Source organism: Stenella coeruleoalba (genome assembly GCF_951394435.1).
Source record: "Stenella coeruleoalba genome assembly, chromosome: 5".
Classification (NCBI taxonomy): Eukaryota; Metazoa; Chordata; class Mammalia; order Artiodactyla; family Delphinidae; genus Stenella; species Stenella coeruleoalba.
Window position 1 is genome coordinate 40,355,715 of NC_137150.1, and position 18,631 is coordinate 40,374,345.

General features: G+C 40.8%; 1 protein-coding gene across 7 annotated transcripts in view; it reads left to right on the forward strand.

Annotated features, from left to right (window-relative positions):
• SCHIP1 (schwannomin interacting protein 1) overlaps nucleotides 1-18,631 on the forward strand; it is a 125,142-nt gene that overhangs the window by 94,706 nt on the left and 11,805 nt on the right. For 6 of the 7 annotated variants that reach the window (XM_079921285.1, XM_079921288.1, XM_079921284.1 and 3 more), the window contains one exon: nucleotides 1,139-1,257. In XM_079921285.1, coding sequence (XP_079777411.1) covers nucleotides 1,139-1,257 — 119 coding nt within the window. Of the gene's footprint in view, nucleotides 1-1,138; nucleotides 1,262-18,631 lie in introns of all 7 variants that reach the window. The other variant, XM_079921289.1, reaches the window with a different exon arrangement.

Below are 18,631 nucleotides of genomic sequence, written 5' to 3' on the forward strand. Positions count from 1 at the left end.
CCAAAATCTCATTCTCACCCCAGGATGTCTAACTCATTGTTTGTTTTTTGTAGTTGTTTTATTTTTAGCTAAGGAAATCATGTCTCATCTTCTGTTGTTTAAAGGGTTTAAAAGTTCAGCATGGTGAGTTTTTATGGGACTTTTATGCGAAGCCAAGCGTTGTAAACGTATCCAAGTTATCTCAGTAGTGTAGTTTACCAAATCCTTTTCCTATGCACACCGACCTGACTTCCCTTCAAAATATGAAACAGATGGGTCCAGTGAGAGTCCTCCAGCTATTCCAGGCACTAGGTTAGGATTTCTCACAATCTAAACCTGGTGAGATGAGCTTGAATGGAAACAAGAGTCCCCATCAAGACTGTAATGGGTGGAGGCAGGGGCTGTGTCTATCCGTCCTGGGCCGTCTTCTAGCGTCACAGCGTGGCTCCTGCCTCTCAGAGAGGCTTGGTACCTGTTGGTTGAACGAATTAATGTTCTTGCCATAGAGAAAGTGGACTGAAGGGACCATGTAAAGAAGGGAAAAGATCCAGGGAGGGGCCACATTTGAGACAAAAGTGATTTGATTTAGGACAAAGTGCTTGCCCTCCGTGACTTTACTCTGTTATATTTAGCAGGTAAGAAGAAGAAAGATTATAGTGCCAAATAACCTACAGGTGACCCTTTAACAACCCCTGGGGATAGGAGCGCCGACCCTCCACGCAGTGAAAAATCTGCCTATAATTTATAGTTAGCCCTCCGTCTGTGTGGTTCCGCATACGCAGATTCAACCAACTGTGGGTGGTGTAGCACTGTAGTATTTACTGTTGAGAAAAATCTGCTGTAAGTGCACCTGAGCAGTTCAAACCCGTGTTGTTCAGGGGTCAACTGTGGTTCTGTCTTGATGATGATCATTTACTACCGGGATGGTGCTTTCCGAGACTAGTGATCATAAAGGGCTCCAAAGCACTGAAAATGCTCACAGACGTGGAATCAGGAAAGACTGGTTGAATTTCAGTCTTAATAATTCAAATGCTCTTGTGTTTTGGCTTGTTTACTTTTTGTCTGATATTATAGTTCTAAGAGACTTAGCCGTTAGATCGCCTCTGGTTGTGACGTATCTGCCTGCTCATCGGCATGTTTTATTTTCCTGAAATTTTAGGCACAGAAAAATGAAAGAGAATCTATCCGACAGAAGTTGGCACTTGGAAGCTTCTTTGATGATGGCCCGGGAATTTATACCAGCTGTAGCAAAAGTGGGAAGCCAAGCCTTTCCTCCCGGTGAGTGTTTTGATTTTCTGATATGTACCTAATGGATTTTGTCATCTGACTATGTATGTCTAATAAGAGATATCCTTTAAATCCTTGAGGATTTTTTCCCCATAATACTGCCACCTTTATTTGCGTGCTAGACAGATCCCTCTCCACCTGTTTGTTGGGTTTGTTTTTTGGGTTTTAGTTTTGGGGATTTTTTGGCCCATTTGCCCAGCCATTTGAGGTCAGATTTCTATATTTCATTTTTTTTCTAGACACAATTCTGATTTTGCATTGTGAAGGGGGAATCAAGCTACACTCTTAAGCAAGCTGACTGATGCTTGGAGAAGTGTGGCAGACCACCAGATTTCCCATTAAGCAGTCCCAAAGCATCCAGCCTAACCCCCCGATGCATTTGATTGCAATGAATACTGGTAACTGAGAAATACAATTCCCACTTTGATCATTGAATGTTTACTACAGAGCTTAACCTGTCCTGCAGGTGTTTTTTTTTTTTTTTACCTTAATTGATTTCAGGGTATCATTGATCATTTGCATAACTTCTAATTCCAATTAAAATATATTAAAATTATGATTCTATCTAGAAAATAGGATTGTAGGCCAGAGCTTCTCAAACTTTAATGTGCGTATGTATCGCCTGGGAATCGTGTTAAAATGCTGATTCTGATTTAGTAGGTTGGGGTGGGATTTAAGGTTCTGTATTTTTTTTTCTTTTTAATTAATTAATTTATTTATTTTTGGCAGCGTTGGGTCTTCGTTGCTGCACTCAGGCTTTCTCTAGTTGCGGCGAGCAGGGCCTACTCTTCATTGCGGTGTGTGGGCTTCTCATTGCGGTGGCTTCTCTTGTTGCAGAGCGTGGGCTCTAGGTACACAGGCTTCAGTAGTTGCAGCACACAGCCTCAGTAGGTGTGGCTCGCAGGCTCTAGAGCACAGGCTCAGTGGCACACGGGCTTAGTTGCTCCGCGGCATGTGGGATCTTCCCGGACCAGGGCTCGAACCCATGTCCCCTGCACTGGCAGGTGGATTCTAACCACTTCACCACCAGGGAAGTCCCAAGATTCTGTATTTCTAACAAGCTCCCAGCTGATGTTCATGCTGCCAGTCCATAGGTCACACTTTGATTAGGGAGGGTATAGACAATCTGCAAAATTAACTGTTATGAGTACAGGTATTCCAAGCGATTAAAGCACATAAAACATTGTTTTAATAAAGATGGTAGTAACTGAAGACCCATCAGCATTCTCTCAATTCCTCCCCAAATATCCATTTTGTGTCAGAATGTCTGGCTCTTCCTTTGGGCTCTCTAAGATCAAATATTCCCTGTATAAATACTAGGTATACTTACCATGTTAAACCAGGTGTGGGAGACAAATGATAGCATTCATGCATTCATTCAGCCAACGGATTTCCACTCTTTCCTTCATATAAGGCCCAGAATTAGACACTTTAGTATCGATTTTATCAAGCTTTCAGTAAGCCTCATGCTTCTGTCTGATCCTTACAGATTCATCTAAATCAGCAAAAATCAGAAAGCACACACACGCGCATATATGTGCGTATTTAGGAGTCACTCCTGATGGGTTAGGGCCTGGAGACAGGAGCTGTGGCCTGGCCATGCAGTGTTTATGCGTGTCCTCCTCAGCTGGGTGTGGGCCAGCTCAGGCTCAGAGGATTCCCTCGCTCTCGGCATATGTCATTCCAGAGTTGGAAGGTCAGCCTTCCCCTTTGCCATGGAAGCACCTCTTTCTCCTCCTAGTGGGATGTGGCAGGAGGACCTCAGGCCTAGGGACCTGGACACCTGAGGGTTAGTCCCAGTCAGCTTCTAATTCTGAGACTTGAGCAATTTACTTAGTTTTTACCATGCCTCAGTTTCCTCATTTTTGTAAAATGAGTAGATTGGACCCCATAGTCTTATAGATCTCTGCTACTGCCCTCTAGTAGTCCCCAGAGCACCAAAAAGTTTTCTTCTAGAAACCCCATCTCTTTGCTCAGCCATGTCCTATCCATCTGGTCCAAACGGAAGCTGTGGTTTTTAAAATCGAAGTTGTGTGTGTGTGTGTGTGTGTGTGTGTGTGTGTGTGTGTGTGTATTATATGACTTTGAAAGTAAAGTAGAATTAACTACAGAGTATATAATAACAACATAAAAGTAACAGTCCCTGGTCCCGTCCCTCTCTATCCTCATCTCACTCTCCAGAAACAATAACTTTTAACTCCTTAGTTGTTTAAGCTGGTATTTATATCTCTGAGTAAAATGCTTATCTTCTTACCTTTTACTTTTAAACCATTCACTGGCTGCTAAATACGGAAGGTTGGGATTTAACTCTCTTTTACAGCCCTCCCACAGACATATCTATATATCCCTCCCCATCCTCCTAATATAATTACTTTATAATTTGGGGTCAAATAACTGTTCAATTTTACATTATTAAGTTCATATATTATTCACCTTGAGCCATGTAGTAAACTATGATTACTTGAGAAATTTTATTGTTTGTTCTGAAATTTAAATGGCCCCATTTTCCCCTTTGCCAGTCCCTGATTTGACTGCTGTATTATATTCCACCAGGTGAATGTATCTCTTCTGATGATAGGCGTTGGGTTGTTTCAGAGGTTCTGCTCTTATAAACAGTGCTGCTTATAAACATCCTTGTATGTGTCTTCTGCTGTCTGTGGGCAAGAGTTTCTCTCTGGTGTGTACCTTGGACTGGTATTCCTAGGAAAATACATGAATGTTCCTGTTTAGGAGATAATGCCAAACTGTTCAAAACAGTTGCACAAGTTACACTCCTACCAGCAATGCTTCAGAGATCCTGTGGATCTATATAGCCTTTCTAACACTCAATATTGTCAACTTCTTTCACACTTTTGTTAACTGAATGTGGGTATTAAATGATATTTCATTATGTTTATTAGCCATCTCTGTTTCCCCTTCTGTGAAATGTCTTTTTGGGCCTCATGTCCAAATTTCTATTGGATTCTTTATGCTTTTTTCATTGATTTATGGAAGTTCTTTAGTTATGATTCTAATCCTTAATATGCTGTATGTATGGCAAATATCTTCTCCCAGGTTGTAACTTGTCTTTTCACTCAGTGTGTCTTTATGACCAGAAGTTCTTAATTTTAATTTTAATGGTAATTTTTATCTAACTTTTCTTTTAGAGTCAGTGCTTTCTGAGGCTTCTATAAGAAATCTTCTTCTACCCTAAGGTCCAAAAGGCGTTAACCTAGATTTCCTGTTAAGAGTTAAAAGTGTTTTTTTTTTTTAAGTCTGTAAGCAATCAGGGGTTGGTTTCCTGATTTGGAATGGAGAAGTCTAATTTCATCTTTTTCCATATACATGACCATTTTTTCCATCATATTTACTAGTAACAATTCTCTTTTACTGACTGATCTAACAGACCACTTATGTATGACTATACATTAATGGGAATACATTCTATTTCATTGGTTAGTGTTTCTATCCCTGCACCAGTACCATACAGTTTTAATTACTATAGCTTCAAAATAAGTCCTGATATCTGGACTCTTTACTCTTTTACTGCCTATTCTTGGTTTTTTATTCTTCCATATAAATTTTAAATCATCAAATCAAGTTCAGCAAAATACTGTCTTGGGATTTTTGACTAGAATTGCACTGAATCTGGAAATATTGGGTTGGCCAAAAAGTCCGTTCTGGTTTTTCCATAAGATGTTATGGAAAAACCCGAACGAACTTATGGGAAAACCCAAACGAACTTTTTGGCCAACCCAATAATTTAGGGGAGAATTACATTTTCACAGTATTAAATTTTTCCATCCCTGTTTTCCATTTAGAGATACTGCATATCTTTTGTTATATTTATTTCTAGATATTTGATATTCTGATATTATCTTAAATTCTCTTAGATGATGCTTTCTTGTTTGCTGCAGCATACTTTGTACACTAGTCGTGTATCCAGCCATTTCGTTATTATTATACCTAGTATTTCTCTACTCTCCTGTTATTTCCAGTAAAGTTGTCTGTACATTCTTTGGACGTTTAAAACAATATCATCTACAAAAAATAGCAGCTTTTAAAATTCCTTTCTGTCCTCCTACTTCTGGTTTCTTTCTTTGTTTTACTGCACTGGATAGGTACCCTAGTACACTGAGGATTAAAAATGGTAGTAGTTGGAATCCTTAGCTCATTTCTCATATTAAATGGAATGCTTCTAATGTTTCCATTTAGGATGATGTTAATTTTATGTTTTCTTTAATTTTACTCTTTATGAGATTAACATTGTTCCCTTATATTCATAATTTTAAAAACATTTTTATCATGAATGGGTATTTGATGTTATCATGTGCTTTTTCTGCATCTGTTGAGATGATTGTATGATTTTCTCTATTAATCTATTAATGAATTACATTTATAGATTTTCAAAATATTGAACAATCTTTGCATACCTATTATAAACCAAAATTGGTTGGGGGTATTATCTTTTTTTGAACAGTATTGGGTTTTATACATAATATTTTATTTAGGGTTGTTATACTTACATTCATGAGTCACATGGGTCTGTTGTATTCTTTTCTTGTAACTTTTTTTTCTGGTTTTAGTATAAGTTTATGCTGGTGTAAATGAATTAGCTACTATTCCCCCTTTCATATTGTCTAAGAAAAGTCTACATAATATTGGAATGAGCTGTTTCTTACCAGTATAACCATCTGGGCCCAGTGTCTACTTTGTATGTTTGATTTTAACAGCTTCTGTTTTTTAAGTGGTTTTAAGATTGTACACACTTTTGATTTCTTCTTGAGTCAGTTCTGATGAGTTGTATTTTCTAAGAATTTGTCCATTTTGTGTATGTTTTCAAAATTTTTCCCATCATGCTTTCTCATTTCACTGAGGGCATTAATTTTAGTTAAATTGTTCAAAATGTTTCCTTCTGATTTCTACATTGTCCATGATTTTTTCTAAGTTTTTTTTTTGTTCGTTTTGATTTCTATTAATAATTAAGTGTAAAACACTAAAAGCTGTTGTAAAGTTTCTGGTTGGGGCTTGGAGACATATATTGTCTTCTCAGAGAGACCTTCCCTGACTACCCAATTAAAAGGTAAACTCCCAGCCTACCTACCACTTTCTCTTCTCTTACCCTGCTTATCCTCTTACCCTGATTTGTTTTTCTTTGTGGTCCTTATCATTACCTGATGTTGTATTACATATATTTTTAATCTGTTCCTTGTCTTTCTCTAGTACGAAAATAATTAACCCCAAGAGAGCAGGCCTTTGTCTGTTTTGTTCACCACCATAACTATTGCTTAGACAGTGTCTAATACATAGTCACTGAATAGTTGTTGCATTAATGAATGGTGAACTTCACTTTAGAATGGTCAAATAAAAACACAGCTATTTGTAAGGGTGCATCCAATTAAAAGTGCTCAAAGCTCTTTTCTCTTGGGCTGTAAGTTGTCACAGGGAAGCACTCTTCAACTTCATCCTAAGGAATTTTAAGCCTGGCTGCCAGTGTAAGACTCTAGCAGGGGAATGGTTGACAATTCAGCACGTAGAATTTCACTTAATTCCTTTGATTTCAGTAAGGCGCTTCACTGCCACCTCAGCTGTGCCTGAGGGAGCCCTAGCCCAGAGCTCCCCTGATGCAGCCTCTCTAGATAGTAAACTTTCTCATCCTGCCAGACCACACATAGTCAGGGCAAGTTAGAAGATCTAGGTTTTCCTTTCAGTTGTTTAATCAGTTTGGTTTGTACGCAGCCTTACCCCACTCCCCTGCCTTTGGGTGCACCTGAGTACTTCCAGGATCCTGAAGTGAAAATGCATGTGCCTTCTCCACCAGCCACCCCTGCAGACACCTAGCAAATTGAAGTAGTTAAGTCAAATACCCCTCATCCATCTGCATTTTGTCTTTCAAAATATTTTCAAACTCTCTTGTGGGGGCTTCCCTGGTGGCGCAGTGGTTGGGGGTCCGCCTGCTGATGCAGGGGACGTGAGTTCGTGCCCTGGTCCGGGAGGATCCCGCATGCCGCAGAGTGGCTGGGCCCGTGAGCCATGGCCGCTGGGCCTGCGTGTCCGGAGCCTGTGCTCCACAATGGGAGGGGCCACAGCGGTGAGAGGCCCGGGTACCGCAAAAAACAAAACAAAACAAAAAAACTCTCTTGTGTGCCACTGTCTCCTTTTCCATTTCCTTTGTCCATGTAAGTTCATACCTTATTTCTTCCTTTAATATTATTTTAGTAGGATTTCAGAAGAGAGAGAAGATAAATTCCTGTGTTCGATATGCCATGTGTAACTAGAAGTCTCATGAAGGTTTTTGTTATTTTTAATAGCAGAAATATAAAATCCTGTGCAGAAACCATGTATGTAAAACAAAGCAGACCTCTGGTCCAGGAGGACTGAAGGAGGGGGGTTGGGATACTCCTGCCCAGAACATGCCATCCCCCACCATTTCCCTTCAATGCCGCTCTACTTCGCGCTCAGTGCCCCTCACCGTCCCTTCCCTAGAAACCCTCAAAGCCCACCTGAAACTCTTCTGGCAGAGCAGAATTTGAGAATCACTTAGTCATCTACCCTCTTTGGAGACACAGCTATCTAAACACATACGTATTTCACAGTAGCTCATAACAAGCTACACTTGTTGACTCGCCATAAGGAAGATTATTTATATCCTGTTCGTTCATATGTTGTCCTCTCCACATTCTGGGATGAGCTCATCCTCTCTGAGAACACGATGACTTTTTGGATCCCCCTTAGGATGATGGTTAATAATGAGACTTAACGTTCCTAAGAAATGTCACTTTTTCCCTGTAAATTTAAAGTCTGCAAAGACTGACTGCCATTCTCCTTCCTCAGTAATAATGTAGGAGAAAAGCCTTAGGAAACGTTCAGTTACAATTGTGTAACCCATATTCTCCATCTCTATTAGAATTAGTGTTTCTCTGATGTGTTACAATTCCTGAAATTCTTCATTGAGCTATTCTTACAAAAGTACTTGAGGGATGTTAGAACTTTGAGGTCACTGATGTGGCACTCCAGAATGCTCCAAAGCGCACCTGTTGAACTAGTTAAATAATCAAAACCAGGTAAATATTAGCTGACTTTACTGCTTTAAGGAGCTCAGGACTCAATTTTAAATGAGGCTGAGGACTTACAATTAATTGCCCAAGCGATGGGTTCTGAAGTGCTAAGCTTACTTTTAAGGCAGGGCCTACCCAGGTAAGTAGGATCGTTTGGCAAAATAGTGGACTTCTATTTATGCATTTTAAAGGGTGTTTACCTGTAAAAATTCACTTCATATTATGTGAGAAATTGTGAAGTAGCGGGAGGGTCCTTTGGGAAGACAAGTTTAAGCTGCTCCTGTGAGAGTAAGTCCTTCTCTGTTGGCCTTTGGGTTTCAGCCCCACTGAATTTTTCTAATTAGTGCTATCTCCTAAAGTACTTTTTAAGAGAATGACAAGCTATTAAATGTAAGCTAGACTTACGATAATCCCATAAAGACATTTCATGCCCAGTACTGCAGCAAAAGAATTTTTGATATTGCTTCATAACTCAACTAATTAAATTTGACTTATACTGAAATGTGGCCAGTATAGGAAGCGCCGTATTTTTCTTCAAAATGTGCTAATCCACACATAATCAGCCTTTTCAAACTGAGATCGTATGACCTTTGTCCGTTTTCTCTGTTTAAAAATGTTCCAGCTAAAAGCTTAAAAGGAAATGAGAGAAATGAATGACCTATTTTTGAAAGAAGTTTCTAAGAAATGTTAGATTTACTCATGTTCTTAGAAAAATTAAATATTCCTTTTCTCTTATGACTAGTATAATACTTTGCTATAAAATATTTTTTCATTGACCAAATTAATCTTGAATCAGCATTATATTTCGGATTTTGAGTTTATATAGCTTAGTGTTATTAAAGGAATGGAAACTGGCTTGGCTGCTGTGAAAACACAGGACAGAGTGGTCATTAGTAACAGACATCTAGGAAGTCTTTCATTTTTCAAACATTACAAGCTGATTTGACATCATGGAGAAAACTTTTTCTGCCATCTCCATTCTCCTTTTCTCAGAGTAACACAAAATGAACCTGACCCCCCGACTTCTCTTCTTCCCTTACCCCAAGATAGATTTTATTTACATGCACATAAATATAAATACAACATAATACAGTCTATTCACAAAGTATGCAGTGTAATATTGTAACCTGGAAAAGGCTATATACCCTTCTCTCCATGCGTTGTGAAGATTATGAAAAACAGAAATGCCCCAGAGAGCTTTTGAGACGCTCGTTTGAATAATGATTACTGTTTACTTATCTCAGCCATTCCAACATCCCCAGATCAAAACTCATTTCTTTCTTGTTCTTATAGGTTTATTGGCGAATGGCTGAGATAAGACCAGTAATAGTTACCCACCACCTCCTCTTGTGTTTGGGCTGCGTGGAGGGGAGGGGGCGGGGAGGCACCATAGCCCAGGGAGTTGTCTCGATAGGACAGATAGCAGTGATCTAGAGAGGCTTTAAAGAAATTGGATTCATAGGAGCTTCGAATGTGAGGAACTGAGAATCTGAATATATAATCTGCCACAGATCACAGGTCAAACCAGCCTCATTTTGCCAGGAAAGTAAATCATCCTTTTGTCTCTGATAGTAATAATTTTTGCATAATTTCCTGGAAGAAGTAAGCACAGTGGTCATATATACCCAGCATGAGTGAGAAGAGGTTGTCCTTTTTCAACACAATGAAATTTGCTTTCCTGAAGTAATAGGTACATACTACAACAACCTATTTGTAACATGCAACATACCTTTTGAACTTCATATTAATCTCATACATGTGTACTATTAATTTGCTTAGAAAATCCTTCATATGAGTAATTCCACAGTACCTGTCATTGCAAATGGTAGTTTGCAAATTCTCTTTTATACTCTTTGAAAATTCATCAGGTAATCTACAGAAAACCTATCATTTTTATGCCCTCCTCCAAGAATTATCTGCAGTATTCTAAAACATTACACAATTTTTAAAGGGAAGCAAAATTTGAAGTGGATCTTTTGAAGAGTAATAAGATTAAAATGGCAAAACAAATTTAATCATGTAAGCAATTCTTCTCTTTTACAAACCTGAAAGAAAAGCAAATTGGCATTTGTGAAATTTTCTTTGTCTAATAAATAGCCTCACTTTACAATAATGCCAATGACCCCAGTTTAATTAGGTGCAATTAATTTTGTGCAAGCGAAATTTGACATCTTGCTAGAGGCATATCCAGCTGTACTCTGTCTTATGAACTTTATTATTATCGCCAGTGAGAATTCAGTTGTCAGAGCTGCTGCAAAAGAGTGGGAGACAGGGAGAAAAAGGCCACAGGGGCTGCATTTTATATTTAAAAATGGCTCCAGTGGACAACCAAATGTTTAATTAAGAGAACTTCTAGAAATGATTTTTCATTGGTGCATCATCTTTGACAAGTTATCATGACTTTATTACTGAAATTTGCACTCCCTTTAGACAGTGGTCCCTCACATGTGTCTGGACACACACAGCTCATATGAAGACCAGCTCCTTCGAGAGTTTACGTAAGCACTCACTGCTATGAGAAAACAGCCTCACTGACTGCATGTGAGCTCTGTCATCTGGAGTTTTAACACAATCCTTTTGTTCAGTATTTTTGTAAAATTTTCTGTTCCCCTCAGATTATTCTCATTCAGATTATCACATGCATTAAAAACCCATGGAAGATATTTCAGAAAACCACTGCCAATTAAATGGTGACACATGCCTCCTTAACACTTAGAATTTTTTTTTTGTTTTTTGTTTTGGTGATGTGCCTTGCGGCATGCGGGAATCTTAGTTCCCCAACCAGGAATCAAACTTGCTCCCCCTGCTCTCATACTTTTACATGTACCTGTCCAGTTTTCCCAGCACCACTTATTGAAGAGGCTGTCCTTTCTCCACTGTACATTCCTGCCTCCTTTATCAAAGATAAGGTGACCATATGTGTGTGGGTTTATCTCTGGGCTTTCTATCCTGTTCCATTGATCTATCTTTCTGTTTTTGTGCCAGTACCATACTGTCTTGATTACTGTAGCTTTGTAGTAGAGTCTGAAGTCAGGGAGCCTGATTCCTCCAGCTCCGTTTTTCGTTCTCAAGATTGCTTTGGCTATTCGGGGTCTGCAGTGGAAGCGTGGAGCCCTAACCACTGGACCACCAGGGAATTCCAGAATTTTTGTTTTAGCTATTGAAAAGTCCTTTCAGGTTTATTTGGGTATGTATTTTTATCACATGTGTCTTTTGTGCATAAAAAAAATAAGAAAAAGTGAAATTGGTTAAGGTAGTCCTACACCCTTTTCACATTCACAATTCAATTCTCCATTTAACCACTTTCCCTTAGAGTTGTCCATCTTTGCTTTTCCCCCCAGTGTCACCCTTTGTGCCATCAGGAGGTGCTGTGCCTCACCTTCCAAGCCACTGTCCCCCATTCTGCAGGTTTCGATGCTGGCACTTTTTTATTATCAGAAGGCATGAATGGTCAACTACCAGAGCCCACCTCTTCTTCAGTGGTCCTTATATGGTTTGTTGGCTGACAGAGTTACAGCCCAGTAGAGCAGTCATGCCACCAGCTGCACGGGTGGCTGAGATCGTGAGACATACCCCGACGTTGAAGATGGCCAAAGATGAATAACCGTGCGTCATAGAATTAATGCAATTCAGTAAATCTACTGCATTCTTTTTAATGACTGAATAGAATCAAACGACCACAAATTAAGTCATGAAACAGAAGGTCTTTGAGATGAAGCTTACTATGGGACCAAGCCTAAATGGCAGCCCCAACATTATTTTAAACATAAACATAAGAAGTGGTGAAAGCAGTGATTCAGTGTTCAAGACAGTAAAAGAATTTCCAATTAAGATTTTCACCAAATCTAACCATAGCCCTCAAAAACATCCACAGGCACTGACTCTTCAACTGCCGTATCTTTACCCCAGCCTCACAGAGGTAAACACCGGTCCGGGAGGGGATGAGCCTAACTTCAGCTCCAGCAGCTGAAACTCATCAGCAGGTCCGGCAGATACAAGTTTAAACTCTGTCTGGGCTGAGCAGAGTAAATAGGCAGGCTGGCTTTAAAAATACAAAGAGTGAAATGTATATCCTTTACTTGAGAGTCTATCATCTATGCAGATCCAGAAAGGAGAATGGGATTGAGACTGGGTTGGGGAGGGATGGCAACAGTTGAGTCAAAGAGTCCATCCACAGAAATGTTCACTTATAAGAACATTTGTTTCTTACTGCCCTCCCCCCTGCTGGGGGCAGGATCTCCTACCCCCAGCACCCTGCCAAAAACAAAAGCCCAGGCTGACTCATACGTGAGTCATGGTCCCTGCATAGACACCATCTGAGTCAGACACGCAGCCATCCTCTTCCAGCTGTCAAATATTTAATCCTACTCACCTTTCTCCAACACACAGTGCTAATCAACTCACCCATTTTCTCTCCTTTTCCTTTTTTAAATTCCTGCTAAAGGCCACACATAGCAGCTCAGAGGCACTCAAAAGAGAAAAATTTGAAGTCAACTGAATTTCTTCCACGAAAAAATATCTAGGTATATTTCCTGCCACTTTTTCTGTACAGAGAGCTCCACATTTTTGTTTACAAACTTGGAATCATAGTATACCTGTTGTTTTAGAGCTTGGTTTTTGTTTCTGTTTTTGACTTAATACATCAGGAATATTTGCCCATATTCATAACTGTTCCATTATATATATTTTTACTAGCTGCATAATGGCCCGTCATATATTTCACCATAATATACTTTTTTTTGTAGTTCTATCAATCTTTTTTTAAATTGGGGTATAGTTGTTTTACAATGTTGTGTTAGTTTCTACTGTACAGCGAAGTGAATCAGCCATATGTATCATATATCCCCTCTTTTTTTTGTTTGTTTGTTTGTTTGTTTTTGCGGTATGCGGGCCTCTCACTGTTGTGGCCTCTCCCGTTGCGGAGCACAGGCTCTGGACGCTTAGGCTTAGCGGCCATGGCTCACGGGCCCAGCCGCTCCGCGGCATGTGGGATCTTCCCGGACCCGGGCACGAACCCACGTCCCCTGCATCGGCAGGCGGACTCTCAACTACTGCGCCACCAGGGAAGCCCTATCCCCTCTGTTTTGGATTTCCTTCCCATTTAGGTCACCACAGAGCAGTAAGCAGAGTTCCCTGTGCTATACAGCAGGTTCTCATTAGTTATCTGTGTTATACATATCAGTGTATATTTGTCAATCCATAATATACTTAATCTCTTATTGTTAGACACTGAAGTTGTTTCCAATTTTTTGTTTTGCTTTTTTTTTTCATCTTCTCTTTTATTCTTCCATTCATGAATTTATTCTAGCCTTCTTATAGTGCCCTGGCTTCTCACCACACTCTCCTAGAATAAAATGCCAGCTTTGTGACCCTGTATAATTTAACCTCTGAGCCTTAGTTTTCTCATATGCAAAATGGAGATCATAATACTTGTTTTAGGTGTATCTGAGGATTAGAGGTAATATATACGAAGTGCCTACAATATAGTAGGTGCTCAAAAGTGGTCATTCTTTTTATTTCAGAAAGTAGATTGCTGAGAAATCATTTGGCTTTAATTAAGGGAAAGGAGACCACATTTGGCACCTAGGAGAGATGGCTGTTTCATTCCATTATTATTGCAGTATCAGAAGAGTACCCTTTCTGGTCTTCAATTCGTGCAGAAAATATTTCTGGTGAAAATGCATTTTTTAACATTAAGATCCTATAATTCCAAATTGAATTACATAGAAGTGGTCATTATTGAAGGAACTAGACACTGATGTGGAATTAGAATCAGCAGCTGTCTGAGGAATGCAAGTATTTATAGCTCCCTAGAGAATCGGGTTAGGCCACAGGGGCTGCTGCTTCACCATAGCAAAGCTGGTGAACGCTAGTCCACTTCTCCATCCGTTCCTTAAGTAGTGAGAAGATTCTGTGGCCACGTGGAGTCGGATGCCCACCAGCCCTCACGCAAACACATACAGATGGAAGGGCCAGAGCTAATGAGCCTTAGAAAAGGGAGCAGAGAAAAAGTATGCGCAGGATCGGGAGAAGAAAACCCAGAGAGGGCCATTCACACTCCAGCCGCCTTCGGAGCTACCTTCCGTGGCTTCGCTGAGGAAGCCAAAAGCCTGAGTCCTGTAAGATGTGGGGTGAGGACAGGACATGAAGAGACATGGTGCCCCCCTTTCCCCCAGCCCTATCTCTAGCACAGAGTTTGAAACTGCCCTTAACTGCTCTGGGCACATAACAGCGGGAGAGCCGGCTTTCCATCCCTCTTCTGCATTTGCTTCCCCCATCCCGCAGACCACTTTTCTACTGCAGTTAGTTCCCCGCTCATTCACTCTTCTTGGTTAACACCTTACTTACTAATTAATGTCCAGGTAAGTGAAAGTGTTTCCTTGCTCATCTATAAGATAGGGAGTGTCTAGTAAGTATTTTTTTGAGTTCCCTTCCAATGCTCTATAGAGTCCACATTTCTATTTGTATATTGTGATTTAATGATCCAAGCATTTGGTACCTGTTAGAAGACCTGATTTCTGTCCCTGGATCAACTACTACTATGCATCCACTTAATATAGGGGCCGTGAACTGTAACATGCCTTCAGGGGCCAGCAAGAAACATAAAGGAATGAAGTAGCCCAGATAAAAGGCAATAGGTGGGACTGTAGTGAACTAGAAAGTGTGTGCTCTGGCCAAAGGGGAGGCATCAGCTCAGCACTGGCCAGTCGGTGCCGTGGGGTTTGCAGAGATGTTATTGCCTGATCATCAAATGAACAAACAAATGAACAGTTAAACATCCCCTTTCTTTCTAATATAGTTGTAAAAATCATTTATAATACTTCTGTGTGTATGATTATATATGTTAGACCAGCAGTGTTTGCACCTATGTGAATATCACTCTTTTTTAAAAAGTCAGCTCAGCCATAAAAAGGAATGAAATTTTGCCATTTGCAGCAACATGGATGGACTTGGAGGACATTATGCTACGTGAAATAAGTCAGACAGAGAAAGACAAATACTGTATGATATCACTTATATGTGGAATCTTAAAAAATACAGCAAACTAGTGAATATAACAAAAAAGAAGCAGACTCACAGATATAGAGAACAAACTAGTGGTTACCACCTTTGGCACCTAGGAGAGATGGCTGTGGGGAAACAGAAGCAGGAGGGGCAACATAGGGGTAGTGGAGTAAGAGTTACAAACTATTAGGTATAAAATAAGCTACAAGGATATATTGTACAACACAGGGAATAGAGCCAATATTTTATAATAACTATAAATGGAGTATAATCTTTAAAAATTGAGAATTACCGTATTGTACACCTGTAACTTATACAACATTGTACAGCAACTATACTTCAATTTTTAAATTTTTTAAATTTTTAAAAAGTCAAATTATCATCCCATGCATTGCACACTCTTTAGCAAAAGAAAGTTAACACAATCCCACTGAAGTAAAATAAGAAATAGCAGTATATTTTCACAATAACAAATATTGAGAAGTAGAAACTTTGCCTTTCCTTTTTTTTTTTTTCAATAGTAATTCTGTAGCTTTCATGGTAAATGTCAATACAAAACAGTCAGTAGGGAAAAGAAGAGTAAGGAGCAAGGTTTGGGAAATGGGAAAGGTATTTCACAATTTATTAAGGAATAGCAGCACCTCATTTTAACCCATCTCAGCACATTCTGTAGACACACCATCACACACGCAGTACATCTAGAACTTACCCAAACCTCAACTGCTTCCACGTTCTTTCTTCACGACAAATCCTTAGAAAAATGAAATGTGTTTACAGCTACCCTTGGGTAATTACAATGCACATTTTATATTCCGTCCCCTTTGAAATTCTCATGAAACAGGAAAAGATAATGGGTGATAATATTCATTATGTAGAAAGCCTTTGAATAATGCATCGGAGATTCATTAAAATAAATAGAAATAATATATTTTAACAGCCCAGCCACAAACTAGTTGGGAATACTGAGTAATGAATGGCATGGCAGGGCCAGAGGCTCTCACAGCCACACTGGTTTTGGACAGAAGATGAGCAATGCATGTTTGAAATCCATAGGCATTTCAGAGTTTCCTCTCTGTTTCTTAAGGAAACCATACGATTGCCTTGAAATTATAAGCAACTACAGGAGGCATTATGTGCTTAAAATTATATTGCCATCACAGGCAAGACCTAATATATCCAAACCAAAGGTTAAGTGCAGTGCAGTATGGGGCAAAGGCCACTGGATTCAAACACCAGAGGCCCAGCCTATAGTCTCTTGCTTCGTGATCTTGTACCATTTATCTGTTGCCATGGTGGTGATGTGTAATAAAAACCCACCCACATCGGTGGCATCCGATGATAAGCACTGATTTCCGCTGCTGATCAGAGCTGGCTTCCCACGGGGCTTACTCGTGTGTCTATGATCGATTGGCTACGGGTTGGCGAGGTACCGCTACGGCTTGCTCTTGGCTGAGCTCCGTCAGGCGCCTGGGGCTTCAGTTGGGACAACGGCCGATTGAGTTCTGTGCTACGAAGTTCCTCCTCTGCCAGCAGGCTGAGCTGGACTTGTTCTGCGGGCAGCGGCACGGTTCCTTGGGGCAGCGGGGAGTGGGGGGGTGGGCGGATGGAGGCGCTCGGAACCGGAATACTGTCACTTCCTCTGCATTCTGTTGGCCAAGGCAAGTCAGGAGGCCAGCCCAGGGGTCCGGAAATAGACTCCACCTCTTGACGGAGAACCCGCAGTCTTGTTATAGGGGGACCAGCTAGAGAGACGGGAAGAATTGGGACCATTTTAATAATCAGGCTGTCACAGATCTGGGGCAAGTTATCTGACTTCTTTGAGTAACCGCTGCCTTGCCTGGAATCCACAGGTGGTTGTAGAGCCCAAGGAGAGAATGAAGTGAACACACTTTTAAACTCAAATTCACTGTAACCATTCAAGTGAAATTAACTAAGGCATGATGCAGGGGATAGAACCAAAGAATCTTCAGCATTCCTCTGTGGACGCTGGCGGTCTAAGCTAGTGCTGGGAGATTCCTGTTTTTAAAATCAGAAAACACCAAATGGTTCTGGGATTCGGAGCTGGCCGTCAGACCAGGCCACTCCCAGTCACTGCAACCCAAGGCCAAGGACAAAGACCAGATTCCCAATGCTGCTGCCCCACTAGAGGTCACAGCAAACTTTAAGACCATCCCATCACTTCTCCCACGGAGTAAACTGGTCTTGTCCCTGTATTTTGAAAAAGGTATTGTCTTTATACCAAACCATGTCACCAGCTAGCTAGGTCTTTGAGATATCCTCTTAGTAGTTAAGATCTTGCCATCTCCATCATTCTCTCAATTCCGAGCATATCTTCATAATATCCCTGCTGACAGTAGTTGGAGGTCAGCACATGTGTTTTCTAAGTAAGTTTTCCTCACTGTAAATGCCAAGTGGACACTGGTGCTGAACAGCCTATCAACTAAATGCTTTCCCGATCCTGGCCAACAGGAACTGTCACTCAGAAAGCCACGTTCGCTCACACTGAGATGTCCAGGAAGCACACTTAGTCTCTATCTCTTCACGTTTCTGAGCCTTCTCCATCCATGACAGCCCCCTCCCCATACCCTCGGCTCCCTGTCAGTAACTCTGGGCTGCAGTGTGGTTTTTCATGGCATAAGGAGAAGAGGTTTCCGGGGTGACCAGGACGCAGACCTTCCAGTAATCAAATCCACAGGCAAGGCAGACATCAAGCAGCCTTTTGCTCATAGCCCTCTGCCGAACGCCATTCCAAACATCAAGTGACCCTGAATTGGATACCTTAAATTATATCACTAATTAGCAAGAAGAGGTTAGTGTTTTGTTTTCACCTCAGACGGTGCTTGAGAGCTCCAAGCAAATTAGCCCCCGGCTGCTGGGATTTCGCCAGACTGCATAGCCTGGTTATAGGCGAGACACCGCAGTGTGAGGGACCGGGGCTCCGAGTGGCTGGAGGGAGAGCCTCAGAACAGCCATGCCTCCTCGGGATGGGAAGGGGCCAGGAACAGGGGTTATCGTTCCTGGACCCAGTGGCACAGAGGCCCTCAGCACTGGCCGCTGCTTGGGAGCTGTGGTCGAGTTTCCCCAAGGCCGCCTTCATCTTAAACCCTCTTAAAGGCTAAAGGCAAACAAATCCTTCTTGAAACCTGAGTCCGTTTTAAGATGTCTGTACGAAAATCCCCGCTGAACTATTAGCTGTAATATCATATAATTTCCTTTTCCTGAGAGTAACCCTCTTGGTGATTACCGCTATAAGGAATTATAAGGCTCACCCTGTAAGAAGCTCTGCTCAGTTTCCCACGGCGATAATGTGTTACTAAGGCGAT